The sequence below is a fragment of the Coenobita brevimanus genome, chromosome 62 (genome assembly GCF_032717465.1).
Source record: "Coenobita brevimanus isolate Jiangsu-jjx chromosome 62, ASM3271746v2, whole genome shotgun sequence".
Classification (NCBI taxonomy): domain Eukaryota; kingdom Metazoa; phylum Arthropoda; class Malacostraca; order Decapoda; family Coenobitidae; genus Coenobita; species Coenobita brevimanus.
Window position 1 is genome coordinate 5,947,329 of NC_137015.1, and position 26,808 is coordinate 5,974,136.

Sequence of the window (26,808 nt, forward strand, 5' to 3'; positions counted from 1 at the left end):
GACGCCTCAATCCTGTTTGGGGTGGCCACAAACAAATCGCCTCCAAGTCGCCCTGTCCCCCGCCATTTCACTGCCCTGCTCCCAACTCACACCCCCCTCTCTCATATACCTCTCCACCCCATCCCTCCATCTCATCCTCGGCCTCCCCCTCCCTCTTCCCCCCTCCACCTCACTCACATACACTCTCTTCGTCAGTCTTTCACCCTCCATCCTCTCCACATGGCCAAACCACCTCAGTGTGTTCCTCATAATGCTTCCTATCACATCCACATCCATACCACAACACTCCTTTATATCCTCATTCGTCAGCCTGTCTCTCCATGTGACTCCACAGGCTCCTCTTAAATAACTCATTTCCACTGCTCTCACTCTTGACTTGTGTCCTTCCAACAATGTCCAAGCTTCACTTCCATACGTTAGAGTTGGTATCACAACACTGTCACGTAGTAACTTTTTCACTTCCATGCCCACTTCCCTGTTTCTTATCACTGCTTTCAAAGAACCAGCAACCATTCTTCCCTGCTGTACCCTTTCAAGCACTTCACCCTCCAAACCTCCATCCTTACTCATCACACTACCCAAGTACTTAAACGTACTCACATTTTCCAATTCCTCACCATCCAACCTCACTGTACATTCACTGACTTCACCTCTCTCAAAGACCATCACTTTACTCTTCCCTACATTCACCTTTAGATTCCATTTCTTACACACTCTCCCAAACTCCCCCACCAAGCCTTGCAGCTCCCCTTCGTCTTCATTCAACAACACAGTATCATCTGCAAACAACAGCAGAGGGAGTTTCCAAACACTTTCCTCTCTCACCAGGGCCACTTCAACATCCACTGCCCTACCTTGTACCTCTTTTATTACCCCATCCATGTACAGATTGAACAACCATGGAGACATGACACATCCCTGTTTCAACCCAACTTTCAAAGAGAAAAATTCACTTAGTTCACCATCCACACGCACTGCAGCCTTCGCACCATCGTACATACTCTTCACAGCATTTAACAACTTCCCATCTACTCCATATATTCTTAACACTTTCCACAATCCTTGTCTATCCACCCTGTCATATGCTTTCTCCAAATCCATGAAAGCCGCATACAACTTCTTTCCCTTCTCTAGAAACTTTTCCACTAAAGATCTAAGAATGAATTTTTGATCTACACAACCTCTTCCCTTCCTAAAGCCTCCCTGTTCTTCTCCAACTAATTTCTCTGTTCTTTCTCTAACTCTGTCAATAAGTATCCTACCATACACTTTTCCTATTATACTAAGAAGACAAATGCCCCTATGATTACCACACACTTCTTTTTCCCCTTTTCCTTTGTACAAGGGAATAATTATACCTGACTTCCAATCCTCCGGGACTCTACCTTCCTCCCAGGCCAATCTGCACATCTTCCACATCCATTCTACTACTATCTCTCCCCCATGCTTCAGCATTTCACCACACACTCCATCAATTCCTGGGGCTTTCCCCGATTTAACTTTCTTCATTGCTTCCACAACTTTTATCCTACTGATTTCTTCTTGTCTTCTCACCTCCCTCCTTCTCCCAGCCATTCCCCAGCCACTTATACTCGCATTACTTCCATCCTCTATGTTCAACAATTCCTTAAAGTGTTCTCTCCATCTGCTCACTTTTTCTCCCTTCTCCACTAGTAATCTACCATTTTTATCTTTCACTTCCCTGCTAACTTCACTTCCACCCTGTCTTACTCTTTTCACCTCTTTCCAGAACATTTTCTTACAGTCCCTCCACTTTACACTCAAATTCCTTCCAAATTCCTCATCCACTCTCTTCTTACTCTCTCTTACTAATCTTTTCACCTCTCTTTCTTTCTTTCTACATATAACTCTCTCTTCCGCTTCTCAACTTCTTCCACGCCCCTATTTCTCATCCATTCATTGTATGCTTTCTTCTTTTGTGCCACAGCCTGTCTCACCTCTTCAGTCCACCACACTGTTCCTTGCACCCCACTCCATCTTCTCTTCCTTCCACACACCACATCACATACTGCACATATTTCTTCTGTAAATATCTTACACACACCTTCCACGTCTCCCATCTGCTCCAATTTGTATTTGCCCAATCGTTCCTCCACTTCTCTCTTATACTCTGCCTTTTTCTCATCCTCTTGTAACGTTTCCACTCTCCTTGCAACTACTCCTTCCTCTCGTCTTTCCCTTCTTCTATTCCTTCATCTTACTTGAATCCTAATTCTGGCCACCACCAAGTAGTGGTCAGAAAGTCCACTCCCCCAACCTCTCTGAGCTCTTGCAACCATTACACATCTTCGCATCCTTTCATCCACACACACATAATCAATCATTGCCTTCCTTTCATTCAATTCACCACCCACCCTTCTCATCACTTGCCATGTATACCTGTGGATCATTTTATGCCTGAAGAGGGTATTGGCTATCACCAACCCCCTCCCAGCACAAACTAATCGCTTATCAATAAATGTTCTGGAATATGATGGCCATGCCTTCGGGGTCCTTTGCCTGCAGAAATAACATAGAACTAGACATTATTGTTATCAGTAAATAGTTTCTTTATGCTCTGTTTAATTTACCACGTACAGTATTATCACCAGTATAAATTGCGAGAATGTTTGGGATCCTTTTGATCAGTAATTTTATATACCATCCAACCATCCATCATCCAATCCAACGTTGCCCCATGAGGAGCATAGGAGCCCGGGGCTAGGCAAGTTGTTCCTGACATTTAACCCCTAGGATATGCAATTCGATCAACAAAAGTTCCCTGAAAACCTGTATATGGAGCTGATTTTTCAACCCTTACAGAAGTAAAAAGTTTTATGCCCAAGTTTTAGAGCTTGAATTTACACACCTTATGCCGGTGTCATATAGAAATCTGACTCCCAGGTCACTTTTCTATTATAGAAAACTGACCCACACTATAGAAAATAGACCCCTTATGTGAAATTTAGGTTAGGTTGTTAGGTTAGGCTGTGGGTCACTTTTCCTTAAAGGGGGTCAGAATTCTATAATAGAAAAGTAACCCGTGGGTCAGTTTTCCATAGGGGTCAATATTCTACATGACACCGGAAACCAGAGCATTTTAGACCAACTGGTTCATGAGGTATAACCCATCGAAGTTGAAAAAAGTTACCCTTCCAGGTGGGGCGACTACAGTTTTCTATGCACCCCCATCCTCATTCCTCCCCTCCCATTACCTTCTTCACCCACTACCATCACCACCACCCCTCTCTTCCTCCCCTCACCCCCTCCCCTTACCCCACCCTTCAGAATTTTCCAGCTCAGTTTTTTTTTTTTTTTTTTTTTTTCTCTCAACCTATAGCGTGCAAAATTATGTCGGTGTTCCTCACTCGCTCCTAACACCCTTCCTCCCCAACACTTCTCCCTTCCCCACCTTCCTTCCCCCCTCCCCACCTTCCTTCCCCCCTCCCCACCTTCCTTCCCCCTATCCCCTTCCCTCGTAGCTGTGTAGCTGTCAAAATAAAAATGAAATTGAGCCAAAGTATGCAAAACCTTTTTGTGGTGTTACCCACACACTCCACCATCCCCTCTCCCCTCTCCCCTTCCCCCCCTTTCCCTCCCCTCGGAGCTGTCAAATCAAGTAGCTGTAAGAATTTCAAGGGGAAAAAAATGCTGAAGCATGCAAAATAATGATTATGGTGTAAGAGAAAGACAACACACAAATACACTATTTATTATTATAATGAACAAACATTACTAACATTTACATGAAACATTACGGTCTATTCACCTCTGTGAATATATCGTAAATAAATGAAAAAACACACATTCTGTTTCGTGCATCGGTGTACGCAATTACACAAATAATAAATCTGGTATTGAATGAAAACACGCAACGTGAATAGTAACAATGACATATACATATACCGGTAATACTCAAGGTGAGGGGGGGGGGTAAGCGGACGGCTGTCACCTGTAAGCAGAAGGAGGAGGAAAGATTGAAGGAAAGAAAGAGAGAAGAGAAAGGAAGGAAGAGAGGAAAGGACAGACACCCAAAGCAACACTACATCGAATGAGTGGATGGTGCCATATATACATATACAGTATATACAGTATATATATATATATAATATCGTATATATGAAATGTCAGGACCAACTTGCCTAGCCCCGGGCTCCTATGCTTCTAATGGGGCAACGTAGGATTGGATGATGGATGGATGGAGATATACGTGTATATATATATATATATATATATATGTCTCTCTCTCTCTCTCTCTCTCTCTCTAGGTATCTGTCTATCTATCTATCTATATATATATATATATATATATATATATATATATATATATTTATATATATGTATATATTTATATTTATGTGTGTGTGTGTGTGTGTGTTTGGGAACCTTTCAGATCGAGAACGGTAACTTAAGTCCACAAAATTATTTAAAATTACCACATGCTGATTGTTAACTTTTGGACAGCGAGAAGTTTTACTATAGTGAGTAGAATATCAGACAGTAACTGGACTAAAGTAAACTGCATAACCTGCTCGTCAGCTGTCTCTAAGGGATAATATCCGATGATGCATTATTGTAGTTTATACCTGCTGCGGCCAAATGATTTATTCAACTTTGCAGACCCCCATGGTATTGAAGAGATAATTAAAAACTCTCATATTCCTCCAGATCATAAAGCCTATCCTCAGCTGAATAAATTGGCTAGGAGACAATAAAAATATAATAAAACACTATAACCTCAGACTAAAGGACAGGAGGAGGTTTCCTTTGCCAAGTAAAATTTTCTAGCATTAGCAATCATAGAAGAATGTAGGGATGTTGAAGGTAACAATTTTGCCGTAAGGATATTATTTATAACTTATCATTAGGAATATTTCCTTGCCATTGGACATCTTAGCCAATAAATGTATTGTATCTGCTTTCTGTGTGTTCAGTGTGTTCTGAACTGATGTGTTTTGGAGTGAATACAGTACTTTTTTGCTCCTGATGAGTTATGGGTAAAAGTTTGTTTAACTTATAACAGACCATTGTGTTTAGTCACGGTATTGTATTACAGTGCACTCTAAGATTTGTATTCTTGTTTGGTTAGGAGGCTTCCCAACACCTCTCTCTTACCATTTCGTATCTTTTTGTTTGTTATTTATGCAGTGGATGTACAGACTGCGTCTAAAGTTCATGCGCCCCATGATGCAGCAGTTGTGAACATTACTAAACAATTACTTAATAAAATGGGTACTTACAAATAATTAGTACATCAGAGGTCTTCCTTTCATCTTCAGGCACTTTTTGAGATATTTGAGGATAGAATCTGTTTGGTTCCTTAGATGCAGGGGGTAAATATTCCTCCACACCCATTCCACTGTTTCAGTCAGTTGCGGGGTGGAGTTTGTGTCATGTTGTCTTAGCTCCGTTTTAATGATTCCCCATACATTTTCAGTTGGGTTCAAGTTTGGGGAATTTTGTGGCCAGTCTTAAGTGTACAGGCATACCCCGCTCTGTGATACCCCGCCATAGCAATGTAATAAAAATTAACATCCTTCCCTCCCTATTGATGGCCAGTCCCCAGTTTTCCAATGATTTCTTTTGTAACTGAATTTGATGGTACTTTAGACTTAAATTTTGTGTTTAGATTGATTTATAAACTGTTTTTAGACTTAGATTAATGTGTTTTAGTCATTTTGGGGTACAGTTTACTAAGTGTGATTTTTTTTCCAGACTAATTTTTTTATGATTTTCAGATATTTTTTGGTTTAGGTGAGTTGTAAACTGCTTTTAGGCTTAATTTAGCTTGTTTTAAAGCTATTTGTGGGTTTAGGTGAACTAGAAACTTGTTTTTGGACTCATTTGGATGGGTTTTGGACTTGGTTGGGGGGGATCTCAAGGCTCTCAGATGCATCCCTATACATTTTCAATTTTGTTTTTGAAGGCACCAACATGCTTGCATGCGTCAGCCTTGGTCACCTAACGACGGCTTTCCATGCTGCTCGATCTCTGGCAGCTTCCTTATTTAGTACCTTAACTCATGGCATCCGGCATATAGTTCCACTGACCCTTCTCCTAGCCGGGCATTTCAGAGAATTATTATTATTTTTATTTTTATTTATTTTTTTTTACCTTAATATCTCAGCTAATACTTAACCAATAATTAAAAACTAAGTGTCATAATACTCATCAATCCTTCGACTTCACGCTGATTGCCTCATATTGTCCATGAAGTGTGTTTAGTCAGAGAGAGAGAGTGGGGAATTGAGGCAACTTTTGGTGTATATTTTGCCCACATCCATATGCTTGGCTGAGGTGCAGTGGCTCAGCTAAGGCTTATATTAACCCTCCACAATAATAACACATCCAGAAGACTGCAGTCAACCACAAACACCATTTCCGTGTCAGTTTTTCAGAAGTGTGGTGTTAGCATTGACCTTGAGGCAGGCTGGCTCAGCTCACCAACATATGATTTCTTGCCTCACCACCGAGCCACCATGCCTCCACCAGTGCCTTACGCCACACACACACACACACACACACACACACACACACACACACACACACACACACACACAGATGTACTGTATGTTTGGCTTGTATTTGTCACTCAGCAGATGAGTTTCTGGTCAAAATTTTTTTTTAAGCAAGATACTTGTGTATGTAAAAATACACAGAATATTACTTTCTCAGCCAATTTTTCCAAAAAAAATTGTGCAGATACATGAAAAATAATAAAGTAGCAGAAAAATCACATGACTTAGAAATGGTCTCTGATTGGATGTGACGTCACTTCTCACACTGAGGCAGCATAGTCGACTTTGTTTAGATTTAGCCTGCATACACTGTGTTTATTTCTGACCTCCAGGAATGCCCAATGACAAGAGGAATAATTGCACACTAGGGAGATTATTCCTTTGTGTACCAATCAATGAGAATAAACGAAGGCAGTGGTGGCTGATTGCTTATTGGAAGTTCCCATTGCTGGAATGCAGTCTTTGCTGTTGTGAAAATGTTATTTTCTTCACCATGTAGGTTCATAACACACCTAGTTATCTGAAATTCAGTCAAAAACTGTGCTTAATTTAATTATTAATTGAAAATTAGGATTCAGAGTGAAAAAATGCTAAGGTTTACGAGTATTTCTACTTTAGATCACCAACATGCCTTGACAGACTTCTGTTTTGCACAAATACTTTTTTTACAGTGCAGATAAATGTATTTGCATGTTAAATTTATTTTTATACAATGTAGAAGTATGCCAGGACATTGATGGGCTAAAGGAGATACTTCCACTAACTTTAGCGTGTTTCTGCTCTGAATCTGGATTTTTTAAATTAAACACAAAAATTTGACCGAATTTCAGATAATTAGGTTTGTATGAACCTATATAGTGATAAAATCTATAACACTTACCAATTACAAGTGCCGATTTGGAATTTCATCACACCCTCCTGAAGGTACATTACTATCAAGTTCAGAGTCACTCACTGAAACTGTCCTTTCAGAAAACTAATAATGAAGAGGTCAAATATTAAACATTCATGAGCATAATACCAATATAAACTCATACAGTGAATACTGTACGCCATACATTAAACACTTTCCATCTCATGTGGTATGAGCACCGCTCAGGATTGTATGTAGCTGTAAATTGCTTCAAGTTGAATTCGCTGCAATTTACATGCCTAACAGGTACCACCCATTTACACCACGAAAAGTATTCCTTCACAACATATCTGAAAATGGTAGTTTGGATCTGCAGTGGCCATTTTGGTAAATATCATGACAACTGTTGTCGCAGTTACTAGTAAAGTCTTGTGTGATGGACTGGAGCATTGTCTGCAGTATGAATACTGATGTCATTGCCAATGTGGGGGCTGCTTCCCTCCAGCCGCAAAAAATTAAGTTATCATGTCTTGATCAGTGTAACATATAAACAAATTAAAAGATACGTATACTATAAGCTTCTTAGTACATGGCAGAGTGCACTTGCCAAGTTTACCCAGAACAGAAAACACGTCTATTCTAGCACCGCTGTGCCAGTAGAAGTCTGGGTATTACTACAATTACAACTACTACTGCTACTACTACAACTACTACTACCCTGCCACTGCTACTACTACAACTACTACTACCCTGCCACTGCTACTACTACTTCTACCATTACTACCACCATCACCTCCACTGCTACATAAAACCTAGATAATAATATTGTGTACAAAACAGTTATCCACGTACTATCCATAATCCACTATATTTTCCACTATAACAGAATTTTTTTCCTGTGATTTGTACTTTTTTTTATCATAACAAATATGTACACACACAAAAACTTTCAGTGAAAAATAAAGCACTGATTTCATCATGAAACAAACTTTCTGCTTCCATTATTCACATAAATATACAAAGAGCGCTGGTGCGAGGCTTGCCCTATGGTGCTTCCTCCTCCGCCTCCTCCCTTTCTCCACTCCCTATCTCCTCTTCCATCTCATCTGTGCCAATATCCCCCTCTCCAGGATGGCAATATCCTTTGAACCATTTCCGTCATTGGAAATAGCATATGAACATACAAAGGGAAACAATGGGCACACAGTGGAGGACTCATGTGACCCACCCTCCTCATCCTACGCATAAATATCAACACTCATCGTGGCAGTCGCTTTCCTCAGAGGAAGAGTCACTTTCCCTACTCACAGTTGGTGATAATGTCACCTTGAGTTCTCTCCCTATTGCACTACCACTAAGGCCTTTTCTTTTCTGGTCTTTGGACTTCATTGTGTTGAAGTCGGCAGCTGCGGGCGCTCAGTGGAGGATCCAAACACGGAAAACTTTTTGTTTAGGTCTATCCATTATGGAGGTGTACAGATAACAGGAGCGTTACTGAGATGCGTTAAGGAGGGTTGCCAGTGGCTGCATGTGATGGAAATAACCCGCAGAATATTCAGACAATGCCATGAAATGCTAAATCATGTATACTGTATATGCCACCCAAACTTTCCCGGGCCATCATATATATATGACACCCAGACATCATGGGTTAACCCTGAGGTCACACTCAGTGACCTCATCTCAGGTCTTTTTCAGTCTAGCTTTCACTACCCTACCCTCCAACATTAACACTTCTCTATTTCTGCACCCATTTGTCATCCCCCATCCTCTCCACATGCCCAAACCATCTCAATCTACCTCTCCACATCATGACACCAGTATACTCCAGTCCCATCCTGCCTCTCAATTCTTCCATCATAAACCTGGCTTTGCCATTTCTGTACATTTGAGCCTGCAAAATATCCTCTTCCTTTACTGACCAGGTCTCACTATCATACAGCATTACACTCCAAACACATTGCATACAAAGATCCCATAGCATGGTGGGAGAGCCCTCTCAATGTCAGGAGAGGCAACAGCTCAGTGAACTTCTTCCAACCACTCTTCACTCTAGGCATAGAGCTAGCTCCTGCCCCACCTCCAGCACATAACATGTTTCCCAAATAACAAAACTCATCTACATGCTCAAGAGACTTACCAGCAAGTTTAATCCTTTCACATCTGTTAATATCCACATGCTCTTCCCGATACACTGCACACATGAAATCAGCATTATCTCACAGTCTACCTCTAATACCACTACATCTCTTATGCACCCACTTATCACAAACGCTGCACAAGATGGAATTACTTCCCATGCTCTTGTGACAAATCGCATATGGCTACTCTCCCTCTTCTTTGACAGCACCATCCCCAGCCCTAGATACTATTACTTTTGTTTCATCAGCATTTATCCAAAGACCTTGTGCCCCAAGCCATCTCTCCACTTCCTAAATCTTTCCTCAGCCTCCCTTTCATTCTCTGCAACCAACACCAAATCACCAGCATACAACATCACCCACGGGAGTCCATTTCTGAAGTCACATGAGAGGGCTTCGAGTACCATGATAGATGACAAGGGGCCCAAGACTGACCCCTGATGCACACCAACATTCATGGAAAACTCATCACTCAAATCCCCACTTATCTTTACCTGGGTATGAGCACCCACATACATGGCCGTAACAACCCAAACCAGCCACTCCTCAATCCCAAGCTTTCTCATTGCTCTCCTCACCACCTCTCTAGGAACTCTGTCAAAGGCCTTCTCCAGATCAGCAAAAACAAAATAGTTCCCTTTTCTTTCCTACATATTTTTCCTGATGCTGTCGGATATTGAATATGGCATCAGTGGTCCCATTGCCTGGCATAAACCCAAACTGCATCTCATCAGTATTCACTCTTTCTGTAATCATACCTTTGAGAACTCTCTTCATTACCTTCATTATCTGGTCTAAAAGCTTTATGCCTCTGTAATTTTCTTTTTCCAGGGCATCACCCTTCCCCTTGTACACATTTACAATTACACTTTTCAGCCAGTCATCTGGGACAACACACTCATACTGTATATAACATTTTTCAGGTCAGTGACTAACCTCACTCCTATATCTCTTGAGGCTTTCAACATTTCAGCAGTCAACCCAGTTGCACCTGCTGCCTTCCCCACCTGCATCCTGCCTGTTGCCCCACTCACAGTAGCAGCATCAATCAAAGATCAAGAGTCGAACACTGGATCTGCTGGCTCAAAACCTTCCCTGTCCCGGTTAAGCTCCTCATTCAACAGCTGGCCGTAATGCTCTCTCCATGCATCTTTAATATCCCCACTGTTTACCACAACAATTCCTTCATCATTCTTCTCACACCGCTCACCAATGATATCTCTATTCTCTCTCTTCATCTGATTTGCCACTTTAAAAATCATATTCTTCCCTTCCACTCAATTTAGGTTATTAAGTAAAAGTCTCTGTGACTCAGACTTCACCTTGTAAACCTCTTTTCTAGCCCTACACTTGGCAGCTAAGTATTCTTTGTTACCACCCTTCTTCCATTCCCAGAAAAGCATTCTTTTCTTCATAACTGCAGCTTCTACACCATCATCCCACCACCACGTCACTTTATGTCATGGTGGGCCTCTTGTCCATCCACTTACTGAATCAGTAACTCTCAAGAGGTTGGTCTTGAGGGCTCTGTACTTTTCATTAACACTTCCATCCTCGTCTCCTTGTTCAGCTACCACTCTCCTCATCTCGCAGTAGAAGGCATCTCTTACTGTTTGGTTTTTCAGCTTCTGTATAATCCTCCTAGGTGCATAGGTCCTCTTTTTCATCACCCGCCTCTTAAGCACTATATCACATATCAGTATTTTGTGCTGCTGCACACACTCCTCACTCAGTGTTGTAATGTCCCCGATTGATGATACCCTGGCTGAATGATGGATTTCCCCAAACACATTGTTATAACAAGGACGACCTGTACTCAACCTGACAATCTTGCAACCACTCCCTCACATCACAGGCTGTGTGGCATGGTACTTCATCTTGCATAAAAATGTAAGTCTGGCAAATCTCAAAACACTCTGGCAGGTGGTCACACAAGAGTACCAGGTAGGTGTTTTTATTGAGGGTCTCAGCTTTTGGCAGCACAACAAAATTCCCCTGACCATGGTACCCAGAAGCACCCGAAACCTTAACACTGTCAGGGAATTTTTCTGTTTTCTTGATGTAGTGAGGGTTGAGTGGGTCACTGCCACTGCGACGATACATATTCCCACCTCTGTTCCCAGCCACAGAAAAAATTGCTCCATTACTCCGTAGGACTCGCTGCCACATGGTTTCATCCCACTCACTATTTTCAGCAAAAAGCAATCGCATTTTTACTTCCTGAGGAGATGAGGCTTGGAGCGGGGACAGCAGCTACGATAGCCTAGCCTGTCATGCAGGATACGCTGTACTGTCCTCTTGGAGACATCAGCCAGCTGTAGTGGGTTATTTTCTTTTATTTCTCCTGCTGAAATGCATGGGTTAGACGTCCCCTGAGGCAGTTACAGTAGCAGCTCTGTGCATTAAAACTGCCTGATGTACAATATCGCTGCTATCCCACTTTGAAGGAGACATAGCATGTAGTCTGTCAGTTTATTAGGCCACGACACGGTCCAGCTTAATAGTTAGGCATCCTGTGGCCATCACATTTGTAAGGGAGCAGCATTTATCCTTTTAATTGAAAAAATAAGCAACTTAATGAACCATGTCCAATTGATCAATAATTGCATAAATTTGGGTGTGGCAGTCACATCTTATGTGGTCCCCAGCCACTGCCTTCTCACCAGATACTGAGTGATGCATTACGGAACATTATATCTTTCACCAGAGAAAAGGGCGTAAGCCAGATTCTGTAGGAAAACGTCTCAAAGTGTGCCTGAAAATTAAAAGAAAGCCTCGAAACTGCGAGTTATTTTTCAACACCAAGTTTATTAATGTATAGGGATGTTTTACTTTGGTTTTACACTTGTTGTGTCGGGGAGCATGCAAACTAGTGTGACCACATGCCAAGAGTGTTTTGAGGCTTGTCAGCCTGACATTTTTATGCAGGACGGTGCACCGTGCCACACAGCCCATGATGTGAAACAGTGATTGCGAGATTGTCAGTTTACGTACCATACAGTGAAGACTGATCAGGAAATTCCCCGACTTTGAACCCAGTTGAAAATTTATAGGCAGTCACTAAAAGGAAGCTAAGGCAACATGATGCACACTCCTTCCCGCAACTGATTGGAACAGTGGAACAGGTATTGAGGAATATTTACCCACAGCATTTAAGGAACTTAGCAGATTCTGTCCCAAAACATCTCAAAAAGTGCCTGAAGATGAAAGGAAGACCTCTGAAGTCACTAGTTATTTGTAAGTATCCATTTTATTAAGGTATTGTTTAGTATTGTGTACAATTGTTGCATCAGGGAACACATGAACTTTTGGTGTGGTCTGTTTGTATAATTCTCTCATTCATTCATCATCTAATCCAGTATTGCCCCCTGAGGAGTGTAGGAAACTGGGACTAGGCAAGTTGGTCCTGACATTGAGATGAGAGTGACCAGCCCCACTCATGCCTGAATGGCATTATGTGAGCAATAAACCTTAACCACCCCTTGGATATTAACCTGCACTGCCTCAATCCAATTGGAATGCTTTAATTGCCCACAAAACCACCAGATGCCATAACTTGATTATATGGTTACCCTCCAGCATTGTAAATGGTTTCCTAGTGTATAGGAAACCATTTGGCTTGTCACTCAGTGTAGAGTCACTCATAGGCAGAAGGAAGAGGAAAGAATGAAGGGAAGAAAGACTGAAGAGGAAGGATGAAAAGAAGGAAGGAAGAGAGGAAAGGGCAAGCATGCGAGAGCGGCACTGCTTCGAATGAGTGGGTGGTGAGCGTCCCCACCAGTGCCATATGTGTAGGTATCCGTCCTTCCATCATCCAATCCTATGTTGTCCCATGAGGAGTGTAGGAGGCCGGGGCTAGCCAAGTTGGTCCTGACATTTAAGATGATAGTGACCGGCCTCACTCATCCCTGAGTGGTATTATGTGAGCAGTAAACCCCAACTACCCCATGGATATAAACCTACACAGGCTTAATCTGATTGGAGTGCCTTAATTACCCACTAAACCACCAGATGTCATAATTTGGTTATATGGTTACCACCCAGTGTAGTAAATGGTTTCCTGGTGTACAGGAAACCATTTGGCTTATCACCCAGTGAACGAGTCACCCATAGGCAGAAGGAAGAAGAAAGAAAGACAGAAGAGGAAGGAAGGAAGAGAGGAAAGGGCAACCACCTGAAAGCAGCACTATATCGTGTGAGTGGATTGTGACATGCAGTCTCAGGATGACAGGATCCTCATGTAGGTATCAAAAAGACATAAGTAACTTACTAGAGAAAATGAAGCTGTGGTATACTTGGTATATTGCCAAGGACGAGGTACCAGAATGCCTCCTGAACACAGTTAAAGAGGGTTGTATTCTGAGTGGCATGAGAGACCTTCCCACCACCTGTTAGTAATTTGGTGTGTTTAAGTATGATGTAGTTTGCTTAGTAACATACAGTACAGTAGAATTTTGATGTGTAATGCACAAAATAAATCATTAAGAAAAATGTGTTACAAAATCTCCAAAGCCACTTAGAGTACTACCCACAGCCCAAAGTTTGCCGTAATTTGAATGCACTACTCTCTCTCAACAGGAAGCGCTCTAGAGGACTTGAACTTAGACGAGCCACTGAACATAGCCGCATCTTTAGATAGAGAACTAGAAGCTGAAAATAATTCTATAAGTAATTCTATATCAACGGGTTTAGCTAGCTCAGGTAAGGGAAAAGTGTGTGTGTGTGTGTGTGTGTGTGTGTGTGTGTGTGTGTGTGTGTGTGTGTGTGTGTTTGTATATTTGTATTTACCTAGTTGTGATATACAGGAAATGAGCAACGCTTGTGAGGCCCCGTCTTTGTTTCTCGATATCAAATTTTGCTTCGAACTTGTTCAAGTTTTTAGACTGGAGAATCTCTTTGTCCAGGCTATTCCACAGGTCTATGCATCTACATGGAAAACTATATTTCTTGATGTTTTTGAAGCAACTTGGCTTTTTCAGTTTCATTCTGTATCTTCTTGTTACTCTCCCATCCCATACAAACAGATCTTCTCTCTCAGTTTTTTCTACTCCCATCATGGCCCTGAACACTGCAATCTGCTATCATGTTGCTGCTCTGTTTCCTTTCCCCTGGGGAAGGCAGATCTAGCTTTTCCATCCTTTCACTGTATGACAGATCTGCCAGGCTAGGGACCATCTTGGTTGCAGTTCTTTGTAGTCTCTCGATCTTGTTTATATCTTTCTTTTTATATGGGGACCACACTACTGCCGGATGTTCCAACCTGGGGCGGATCATAACCACTATCGATTTTTTCATCATTCCTCATCCATGTTTTGAAATGCTACTCATACGATAGTCAAGAGATTATATGTCTCTGTATTTTGTTAATGTTTTTCAGGTGACAGATTATCCTGGACCAGCATTCTCCATTCCTTTTCTTCTCTCGCTTTTGTGATTAGTTTATTACCCATCAAGCAATTCAGTGATGGTCTTTTGGTACTTTTACCCATTTCCAATATTTTACATTTCTTTTGCGTTGAATTTCATTTCCCACATCCGGCTCCAATCATGAATCATATCCAGGTCCTCCTGCAACATTTTACAGTCTTCTTCAGCTTCTACTCTCCTCATGATCTTTGCATCATCAGCAAATAGACTTGCATAACTGTTCATTCCATCTGCCATATTGTTTACGTAAATCAGGAACATTACAGACGTTAACACCGAGCCCTATGGGACTCCACTTGTTACTTCCCTCCATCCAGACATCCTGTCTTTTATTACTGTCTTCATGGGTCTGTCTCTCAAGAAATCTCTCATCAACTGTAAGAGGTTTCACTTCAGGCCTCCTATGTGTTCCAATTTCCATATTATGGTTGTCACTTGTGGGGTACCTTGTCAAAGACTTCCTCCAAATCAAAATACACACAATCCACCCAACTATCTCCCTCCTGTAGCACATCTGTCGCCCTTGAGTAGAAGCTCAACAAGTTGGAAACACACAACCTTCCACTTCTGAATCCAAACTAACTTTCTGCGAAAATGCCCTTCTCCAGATATTTTGTCTGTCTACCGTTCAGGATTCTGTCACACAATTTTGCAGCCAAGCTGGTCAGGGACACTGGTCTGTAATTCAGGGGTTCATCCTTGTTCCCTCCCTCATAAATTGGTACTACATTGGCCCTATTCCATTCCCGAAGTACTTTCCCTTCTTGTAGAGAACACACAGCCATGAATCTTATCTGCTAGTCGTTTTCTGCATTCCTTTAGCATCCAGTTAGAGATCGCGTCTGATCCTAGGGCCTTCCTCGCGTCTTGAGTTTCCAGTAATTTGTATACTTCTTGCACTTCAGCTTTTACATCTTTTAACACTGCATTTCCAGACACTCCCTTCTCCTCCACAGAATCACTTTCTTTAGTGAAGACTGATTGGAAGCATTTGTTCATTATTTCAGCTTGCATAACCACATCTTTATAGACATTTCCTTCTAGTTTCAGTTTACTGATTCCTTCCTTTTTTTTCGATTTGCCATTAACAAACTTGTAAAAAATTTAGGTTCATCCTAACATTTGCCAACTATACATTTTTTGAAGTTTCTTTCGTCCTCTGTACGTATTCTTGTATATTCATTATTTCATCCTTTCTGTGTATTCTTGTATATTCATTTCTTGTTCTTTTATATTTGTCCTTTGTTCTTTCTTTACCTCACTTTCTCCATATGTTCCATGCTTTATAACTTTCCTTTTTTGCAGTCATATGCCTTTTGTTGAACCAGTCATTTCTCCAGTTCTTTTTCACACTAACCTTTGGCACATAGTTTTCCACACCTGTATTATAGAATTCTAGAAAGATATCCCACTTCTTTTGTATCTCTTGTTTCCCTGAATTCTCGCCAGTCCACTTCTTCAAAAACATTTCTCAGTCCTGTAAAGTTTGCTTTCCCAAAGTTGTATCTTCCATGCCTGTATAGCTCATCTCTTGTCTCCCCATTTCCTTATGTCAGTTGGAACTCAGTCACTACATGATCACTTTTTCCTATAGGACACAAATATTTCAGAGATTCAGTTGCATCAGGTTCTTTGGTTAGAAGCAAATCTAGGCTTCCTGGTGTATCATCACCTCAAAATCTTGTCTCTTCTTTGACCCACTGAGTCATTATATTGTCCATTGCTATATGTAAAAGTATACTGTCCCATGAATCTTCACTACTTCTTGAGTCCCACTCCTCCCAGTTTACCTTCTTACAATTAATGTCATTCATCAGGATTATGTTGTTGCTTTTCTCAGTCACTTTCTGTAGGTATCTGACTATGTCTTGACAACATCTGATATTCCTACCCATTCCATGCCCTTGTCTTGGGGGGACATATGCTACTGCGATGACTCTCATGTCTTTCCCTCTGGTTTCTATTACCATGTTTATCACTTCAGCCATACCTTCTCCCAGTTCCACACTATCCACATTTAGGCTGTTCTTCAGTACTATCATCACTCCTCCTCCAGTTTTTTCTTTTCTATCTCTTCTCCATAGTTTGTATTTCCCATCTCCGGTTTGGATTTCAGTATTCTCTCTAACCTTGGTCTCTACAAAGTACATAACGACTGGCTCATTTACCCTCAAGGAATTGTCTGTTTCTAGCCTTGCTAAGATTATACCATCTGCATTAACATATGCCGCTTTCAGTCATTTTGCATTGTTTTTTATTCTCTCCTCTCTCCCTTTCTCCTTCGGTACCACTTCCTCAATTTCTGATCCATAACTTTCCAATAGAACTGTGTCTTTCTCTTCCTCTGTTCTCTGGTTATTTTTTTCACTAGCTTCCCTAACAAGTTCCTTTATTTTAGAACTCTCTTCCTCATTTACATCTCTCCTTATCCAGATATTTTGAAATCCTTCCTTATCTGCTAGTTTCCAAGTCTTGTTTATTATTTCATTTACTGTGACCTGGGATTGAAATTTTACTTTAAATGCCCTTGCCCCTCCTTCCACATATTTTCCCAGCGTAAACGCTTCTTCAGTCTCCCTTTGGGCTTTGTCATTTCCATCCATAACTATTGACACTATTTCCTGTACCCTTCTCAGTGTTTTCTTTTCTTTTTCTGACCTCACTGACTTCGGTTTTTCTTTCAAATCTGAGAGAATCATGCATTTTTTCTTGTCTGCTGCATCTCTGACAAGTGATTCGTTACATTTTAGTACCCTCACCATTTCCTTCTCCACCTTTTTCTGGTTTTCCTTTCTCTGTTGTTCTAAAATCTCCTTAAGACTTATTTGATCTTCCTGTTGAGTTTTCTTCCACCCCTTGTGGTGTTCTTGGATTTCCTTGATATGTTCCTCATGCATCTTAGTTTTTAAGTTCATGCTCGTCAAGTTTATATTTCATTTTGTCCCTTGTCTCCTCCAGCCTCTTATTTTCCCATTTAAACTGTTTTATCTCACTTGTGGCTGATTCATTACTCGCTTTTAACCCTAGGATATGCAGTTTGATCGACTTATTTCTCAACTCCTTGATCTCCCTCTTCTGTTCTGAGATTCGTTCTTGTAATTCGCTAATTATTGCCCATACGTGTTTTAATTCCTGGGCATTCTTCTCAGCCATTTTCTCCGTGCATGTTACTCTTGTTTGGTTCAGTTTGATACTTCTGTTGGTTTGGTCTTCATTGGAGAACCCTGCGAACTCACTATCATCAGATGTAAACAATGGACTGCTTCTCTCCACCATGGCATAATAGTACAAAATTTAAAACCGTCAATGTGTTTTGCTCTTATTTGACTGATGCCTCTGGCTTATTTTCACTCAAATGAGACAGGATCACCACTCATGCATTCAGTTCGCATATTCACAATAAGCATGCTTCCTTTTCACCACTGATTTTGCATTATTTTCCCACAATCAGCATGGAGCTCCACCACTGACGACATCCTGTGTGTGTGTGTGTGTGTGTGTGTGTGTGTGTGTGTGTGGGCTTGAAGACACTAATGTTATGTTTTGATATCATGAAGTTTTGCTGTGTCTTCAACAAATTTCTGTCATTGTATTGGTTCTTAGTTGTGTGTGTGTGTTAGTTTTATATATGTGTATTTACTTGATACTGAGTACTGTATAGTACAGTACTTAACCCCCACCGCGCCAATTCTTATTAACCCGGTTACCATCCCTGAGTCGTCCCCCCCCCCCCCTTTTTTTTTTTTTTTTTTTAGGTCAAGTGATCTCGTACTCTTCATCACCCATGTCTTTTTGTAATTTACACCACTTGGGTTGGTGCGAAGGTGATGATAAGTCACCAGCACTATGGGAGGTAGGTGGACGTGAGTCCACCAGGGCTGGGCAACAAATGAGAACTGAATTACTAAATATGCAGTATGTGGCAGCTCTGGAGTGTCAGGGCTTGGCAACTGCTCTGATGGCATAGAGGGAGACTCAACATTCCCATGGAAACCACTGACACTTCCTCGTGCTTGAAATTACGTTGCAGGGACCCATCGCCTCATATGAGGCGGTCAACTCGGCCCTTGTGGCCTGCATAATCGCCTTATATGAGGTGATCAGCGCGGTGGGGGTTAAATATTTCATGACGAATACTATTCCTTCCCTGCCTTTAACTTACCTCCCACTTCACTGATTCCCCCCCCCCCCAACAGGCTTGCCATAATTTATACTTGTCTGTGTTCATTTATTGACCTTATATTTCCCATAGCATTTTGTCATTTCTTACACTTAATCTTTTCCCAGAATACTTCAACACTCACTTTCCATAACGTAACTACTTTTCTGCTTTATCGTGTACCTCGCTTTTCTTTTTTTTTACACTTCACTTAGGTATTCTTTTCAGTTCTGACATTCTTTTTTTTTCCACACTTACATCTCACTGTTATCTCTACTCAGACCAGTAATCAGTTTGCATTTTTTATTTCTGACCATCCACAGATTTCTCCTACTCCTGTATCCACCACCAGTACCACCACACCTCTACCAATTCCCTCAACTCATTCCCTCTTCTTGATTGGACCTCATAATCCCACTGTATGCTGTATATTTCCTTTGCCCTGCTCCTTCCTCTCCTCAATTTATAACTCTCCCTCTACTAATTTTCTTAACTAGTTCACAGCAATTCTTTTTTACCTCCTTTATATCCCTCATTTTGCTTTCTCACCACTCCCACCAGTGAATTTCATGAGTACACACATACAGGGAATGGAGATCATGTTGAAAGGAGCCTCATTGATATGTGCTCGTAGAGAAGTCGATGCTGGGTAGTGTTGCTGATACAGGGGCAGTGAGAGGAAGATGTGGAGGTTTGTCAGATCATATACTGTGGTATGCAAGATCAAGCTGAGAGGAGTGAAGTGGATCAAGAGAGAGAGAGTAGCAGTCAAGGAGAGAGACTGAAAGTCGAGGAGCTGAGGATCAAAGAAATGGCAGATAAATATGAGGCCAAAGTAGGGGAGGAGTTAGAATCAGTGAATTGGAATGAAATGGATCTGGACAGCTTGAGGAATGTATGTAGGGATTGCTTAGATAGGAATGCTAATGTGGTGTGTGGTGCGACAAGAGTAACAACAAAGAAGGTTACCGCCTAGTGGGATGAAGAGGTTAAGAGAGCAGTGGAGGAAAAGAGGAAGAAGTGGCTAGAGTGATTAAGAAGCACATAGAGAGACTAGTGAAGAGGAAAAAGTAGGAGATAAATGATGTTCTAGGAAGCAAAATGAATGCAAATTACTCGGAAATAGGAAGTTATAATGGAAAGAGGTAGGGAATTGTAGAAGTGACAGTGGAAAGAAATTTGAAAGTGTGAAGGATGTAAGTGGTAGATTATTAACTCATGGAGATGAAGTAAGGACCAGATGGAGAGAATATTTGAAAGTCTAATGAATGGAAATTGGAGAGAGCAAAGCGACTGTTAACATGGTTGGTTTTGAGGGTGTACAGAGAAGGAATCCAGTGCCAGGAAACGTGACACTTGCAGAGGTGAAGAATGCTGTGAAATGCCTGAAAAATGGAAAAGCAGCTGGGATTGATGAGGTATATGCAGAGGTGATTAAGTGTAACGGAGAGAGCGGAATGAACTGCTTGTTGAAGATAGGTAAGAAGGCCTGGATGAGTGAAACTGGCCCAGTAGAGTGGAAAAAAGGAGTGATTGTACCCCTGTACAGAAAAAAAGGTGGGCGAAGTGAGTGCAAGAATTTTCGTGGCATAAGTCTGTTGAGTAGGATAGAATTATAGAGAAAGTAAGAGAGATATCAGAAGTCCCAGTGAGTGATGAACAGGGTGGCTTTAGAAGTGGCAGAGGATGTGTGGATCAAGTATTTGCAATAAGACAGATAGTGAAGAAGACATGTGAGGAGGACTATAAGGTGTTTATGGCATTTATGGTTCTGGAAAAAGCATATGACAAAGTAGACAAGGAAGGTTTGTGAAAGGTTTTGCGCATGTACGGTATAGATGGTAAACTGCCAGGCGCTGTCAAGAGTTTTTATGATGGTAGTGAGGCATGCGGAAGGGTAAATGGGCATGTAAGTGATTGGTTCATGATCATTGTGGGTGTGCAACAAGGTTGTCCCCATAGTTGTTCAGTATATATATATATATATATATATATGGATGGGGTGATGAGAGAAGTAAAAACACGAGTAATGGAGAGAGGAATGGTGTTGGTAATGAATGGTTATGGATGGAATATCTGAAAAATGTTGTATGCTGATGATGCAGTGCTACTTGCAAATACTGGACAAGAGCTTGGTAAACTAGTGTAGAGTTTTGTAGATGTCAGTAAGCGTCGTACCTTGAGAGTAAATGTAGAAAGAGTAAAGTGATGGTTATTGAAGGAGAAGGTGACTCCCAGTTTGATGTTACAGTGAATGGAGAGAGACTGGAATTGATGAGAAAGTTCAAATGCCTAGGTACAGTGGTAGAAAAGAGAGGAAAATGTGCAAAAGTAGTGAAAAGTAGAGTGACACAAGGAAGAAGAGTAGCTGGTGCTATGAAGGCCTTGATAAAAAATAGAGGCTTGAGTGTTGCAGCTGTGTGAAGCTTACATGAAGGAGTGTTAGTGCCAACTTTAACATATGGATGTGAGACTATGGTGTGGAATGAAAATGGAAAGTCAAGAGTAAGAGAAGTGGAGATGGAACTGCTTAGGATTGTATGTGGAGTACAGAGAGTGGATAGGATACAAAATAATATGATTCCTGAAAGATGTGGTGTGAGGAAGTCTGTGGACACCAGAATCAAAGAGAGTGTACTTAGATGGTTTGGTCATGTGGAGAGATGGATAACAATAGAGTGGTGAAAAAGGTATATCTGAGCGATCCTCTCTTCATATCTGAGCAAATTTGAAAGAGGGAGGAGGCGAGGTAGGCCAAGAAGCAGATGGAGGGATATGGGGCATGAGTGTGTGAGGAAGAGAGGTATGGAAGTTGGTGAGGCTAAGGGACTGACAAGAGACCAAGCTGTATGGATGAATTTTGTGAGAAGTGCATAACCAGGGATTTGGTGCTCGTTTTTAATGTGACAGCAGTCTATTTGACTCTGTCAGATAAGTATATGAGTAGCTACAGAACATGGTGAAATTTTATTTTGCCTGTCTGATGGAGCCAGGACTTTGTGGGCTTGAATGATGAGCGAATGGAAGCACGGCCCATTGAACTGGGCAAACTGGGTTGTCTGGACATTGCTACTCCTCACCGTGCCCGAGAGTGTGAAAGGAGGTCCGTATGATGATGATACCTCTTCTTTTCCCTAACTGTTGTTTTCTCCATATACCCCCCAGTACCTATTCATTTCCATCTTTGTTTTTACGTCACGAACTGTCATCTCTGTTGTATGGTATATTCTCTTCATCCCACGCCCTCCACTTTCCCATTCATATTTGTCACTGTTCATACTGTCCCCCTCCTCTTATTCATTCGTATCCCCCTCTCATCCAGGTTTGCTTGGGTCGAGTGCTCCTGTGAACATCCCAGGGTCAAGCTTTCAGGACAGGTCAGCAGGAGGACTCTTGACCAACGCCTCCCCCTCCACTTCTTCCCCGGCCTTCCCACACTCGTTTCTACAATCGGCACTACATAGGGAAAACTCGTTAGACCAGGTACCAATCTTGTAGAATAATTTTCTGTTGGCTTCATTACTCTTGGTTTTTGTTACTTAGTAGGTGTGCTGTTTGTACAGCACAGTAAAACCTCACTGTAACGGACTAATTGGGGCCCAAGCCATTCCAAAAAAGCGAAATTCCGATAAAAGTGACATCCGGACTTTCCCCTGCTAACCTGGACTTTTTCTGATGTATCAGACATTAGGCCGGATTGCACCAACGGTTTTTAAACTGTTTTCACTACAATGGCAGTACTTTAGTGTATTATACATTCACTACAGTAATCAAATGGTACAATATAAATAGTAATACTGTACTGTATACTGATAAACATGTCTTTTATTTACCATATTGTGGTGAACATAGCTTGTGGTCAGGCAGTCCGGACCAGGGCCGGGGTCAGTCCATTTAAATTCTAATTCAGAATAAAATTTGAATTAATCAGTTCCAATTCAGTTCATTCGTAAAAAAAAGAAATCTTCAGTTCCAATTCAGTTCAGTTCATTATGGTCGATATTTCATTAAGTTAAAATGTTTTCAATTCAAAATCAATTTTAAACCTCACTGTAATGGACTAATGAGGTTTCAAAATAACATCTTTATTTATTATCAGAAATGCTCAACCACACAAACCAGTTACATTCTTTACCAGCTAAAGGTTCAAATTGTTTAATTCTTTGTATTAGTGGTAGGTGGGGGCACTCACCATCCACTCAGTCGATGTAGTGCTGCTGTCAGTTGTCTGCCCTTTTCTCTCCATCATCCTTCTTTCCTTCCATCCTCTTCTGTCTTTCTTTCCTTCATTCTTTCCTTGTCCTTCTGCCTACGGGTGATTTTACACTCCCTCTTCTGTCTTTCTTTCCTTCATTCTTTCCTCTTCCTTCTGCCTGTGGGTGACTCTACACTGAGTGACAAGCCAAATGGTTTCCTGTACACCAGGAAACCATTTACTACGCTGGATGGTAACCATATACTGTAACCAAATTTTGGCGCCTGGTGGTTTAGCGAGTAATTATTGCGCTCCAATTGGATTGAACCGGTGAAGGTTTATATCCAAGGGGTGATTTAGGTTGATTGCTCATGTATTGCCACTGAGGGATGAGTGAGTCAGGTCACTCTCATCTTAAATGTCGGGACCAGCTGCCTAGCCCTGGGCTCCTACGCTTCTCATGGGGCAGTGTAGGATTGGACGATGATGATGATGATGATAATTAATAAACAAAATAAGAATGAGTCCAGGTTACTGAGGATTGCATCTGATCAATTCCAATTCAATTAATTTTATTTTTATATTTTTCTCCATTCCAATTCAATTCCATTGCCAGATGCCACAATCCCGTACGGGGTGGCCATTTGACTCTGAGTTATTTGTTTTACAGGGAGGGGCACTAACCCTTCACCAACCCACTTGACACGTAGGGAGCACGTATGGTTTGGTTATATGGTTACCACCCAGCGTTGTAAATGGTTTCTTGGCTTACAGGAAACAAAGTCACGGTTTTTGTAATCAGTTCCAATTCATTTCCACTTCTATTCATAATTGACCTCAGCCCGGGTCTGAACTGCTTCTGGCTTTATCGGACTTTTTCTGATATATAAGAATTTTGTCCAGTAGCTCCTTGATTTCATGTAAAGCAAATTCCGTTCTACTGAAGTCTGTTATATCGAGGTTTTACTGTACTATATTAATTTAGTTTCATATGTTAGCCTGTATACTGTACAGTAGTTTGTGTTTTTTTTCTTTTTCTTTTTTTTTCTGTATACAGTAGTCACTCAATTATCTGACGTAATAGAGCCAAAGGCACGTCCGGGTAGTGCCAATGTCTGTATAATGAACAACATCTCTCCTACGTATACCTAACCTATTTGTATAGTACCTCTGCTTACTTTGGCAGTGTTTTCCAGTTATTCAGGCATATTTAGACTTAAAAACACACATAGGAATAATGAAAATAATTTTTAACACAAGAAAACCTTGCAAAAAAAAAAAAAAAAAAACTATGAAAACCAAGAGACACCCTATCTTTACACTATTGTACTGTATGTACAGTACCCCTCCTAATTTTGGCACTGTTTCCCAGTCATTCTGCAATATTTAGACATCAGAACACACATAGGAAAATCCAAAATAATTTAAAACACCAAGAAAACTATGCAGAGGAAAGAAAAACATTAAAAAACAAAAAACACCTTATCTATACAATATTGCATGTGCAGTACCCCTCCTGATTTCAGCACTGCTTTGAGGTCAGTTTGCCATATTTTGACATTAAAACACACATGGGAATATAAAAAAAAAATAAATAAATAAATAAAAAAATAAATACCAAAACACACCCTACCTATACACTGCTGTATGTACAGTACCCCTCCTAATTTTGTCATTGATATCAGGTCAGTCTGCCATATTTTGACATCAAAACACACATGGGAATATCCAAAATAAATTTAAACACCAAGAAAACTCTGAAAAAAATAAATAAATAAAGTTTCCTGACAACAAATATTCGATTGGGTTACTTTCCACTCAGTGCATGGCAGACAGGCTTCATAACCCACACACCTCCAGCAGGTGTACAGTTGTCTTATGTGGTCTAGTGGCTAACCTCCACATTTAGCAAAGGTCAGAGAACTCCTCCTCCTCCTCCTCTTCCTCTTCCTGCTGGAGCTGAGTGATGAGTGGTGACGTACAACGCAGTGGCCTACCTGCCTCAGGAGACTCTGAAGACAGTCGCAAACTTACATCCAGCAGAGACTCAACAGCTGTCGATGTGCTTGGGTCCGATGGTGAAGGTGGGAAACGAGGTGGTGGTGGTGGTGGTGGTGGTGGTGGTGGTGGTGGTGGTGGTGAGAATGGGCAGGCACTTGTGATGGTGGCAGGCTTGAAGGAGTCATTCCTGTCTGACGATAGGACCGATGATTCTGCCGGAGGATGACAGTGTCCCTGACAGCCCATAGCTCCATTGCCAGGCTGAGTGGCACCAACTCCCTGTCACAGTGCAGGCGCTCGACATACTTCAGCACCTCATCAAGACTCGCACGTAGCACACTGAGACGAGGGAGTGATGGAGTTGAAGGGGGCTGCAAGTCAGGGTCCTCATGCTCGTCCTCGTTGGTGTCATTGTCATCACTTGTGCCCACAGAACCAGCAGCAGCGATCTCTTCATCAGACATCGTCTGAAAACCAGGATCGCTGCCGTCATTGCTGTCCACCTGCTCTCCTCCTGTGTGAAGAGGGTGATGGAAATCATCCACGTCAAACCTCTCAGAGTTGTGCTCGGCTTCTATTCCGTGGAGGAGATGAGGCCAACCGCTTTCAAGGGTTTTCACGGAGACTTCCTTCCACGTGTTCACCCAGTTGAACACTGCAGACTTCCAGGTCATAATGCCGATAATTCTGGAAGGTTTGCTCCCCACGTGTCCTCAGCCCTGTCCTCATCCTCCAGCACCACCATCACCTCGTTAAGGAATCTTCGCCAGTACAGTCTTTTGGCAGCCTTGATAACACTCTGGACCATTGTTTGAATCAGAACAATCTTATTAGGTGGCAAAAATATATACCTAATGTGCCTGTCATCAGCAACCAGATCCTTATCAGACAGAAGCGCAGGGGCATTGTCCAGGAGCAGGAGTGCCTTCACCTTGTTGTGAGCAGTACCAAGGACCTTCATTTGATAACGGATAACCTCCTTGGCGAAGTGTCTGTGGAACCAGTCTCAGAAGATCATGGTGGTGAACCAGGCCTTCACAGAATGGTACCACACAACAGGCAGGCTATCCAACAGCCCTCGGAGACAACGTGGTTGCTTTGCATGTCCAGCTCTAACGGGTTTGAGGCAGTGCATCCCGTTAGCATTAGCACAGCACAGAACAGTGACACGTTGTTTGGATAACTTGCAACCAGGCACAGTCTTCTGATTCGCCTCTGCCAGGGTGTTGGTGGGCAATGAGCGGAAGAATAGGCCAGTTTCGTCAGCATTATAGACCTGACTAAGGGCAGGGCCCTCGTCCTTGATCAAGTGCTGCATTTTCTGGTGAAACAGGTCTACCTCCTCCGCTGCCACGTCCAAGGTCTCTCCATGTGCCTTACGGCCTGTAAGTCCATGGCAAAGGTTGAAGAGAAAAAAATATCCTTCGGAAGCCTTAAAGTCGTGCACGTTTTGCAGGCATGCAAACTTCTCGACTGCAGCCTTCACCTCAGTCCCATGCACAAGCACACCAGCA

The 26,808-nt window shown here is 41.8% G+C and overlaps 1 protein-coding gene across 1 annotated transcript in view; it reads left to right on the plus strand.

Annotated features, from left to right (window-relative positions):
- Positions 1-26,808, plus strand: part of unk (RING finger protein unk) — a 101,855-nt gene that overhangs the window by 51,406 nt on the left and 23,641 nt on the right. The window contains exons 9-10 of the mRNA XM_080275712.1: positions 14,091-14,213; positions 22,421-22,581. Coding sequence (XP_080131838.1) covers positions 14,091-14,213; positions 22,421-22,581 — 284 coding nt within the window. The remainder of the gene's footprint in view (positions 1-14,090; positions 14,214-22,420; positions 22,582-26,808) is intronic.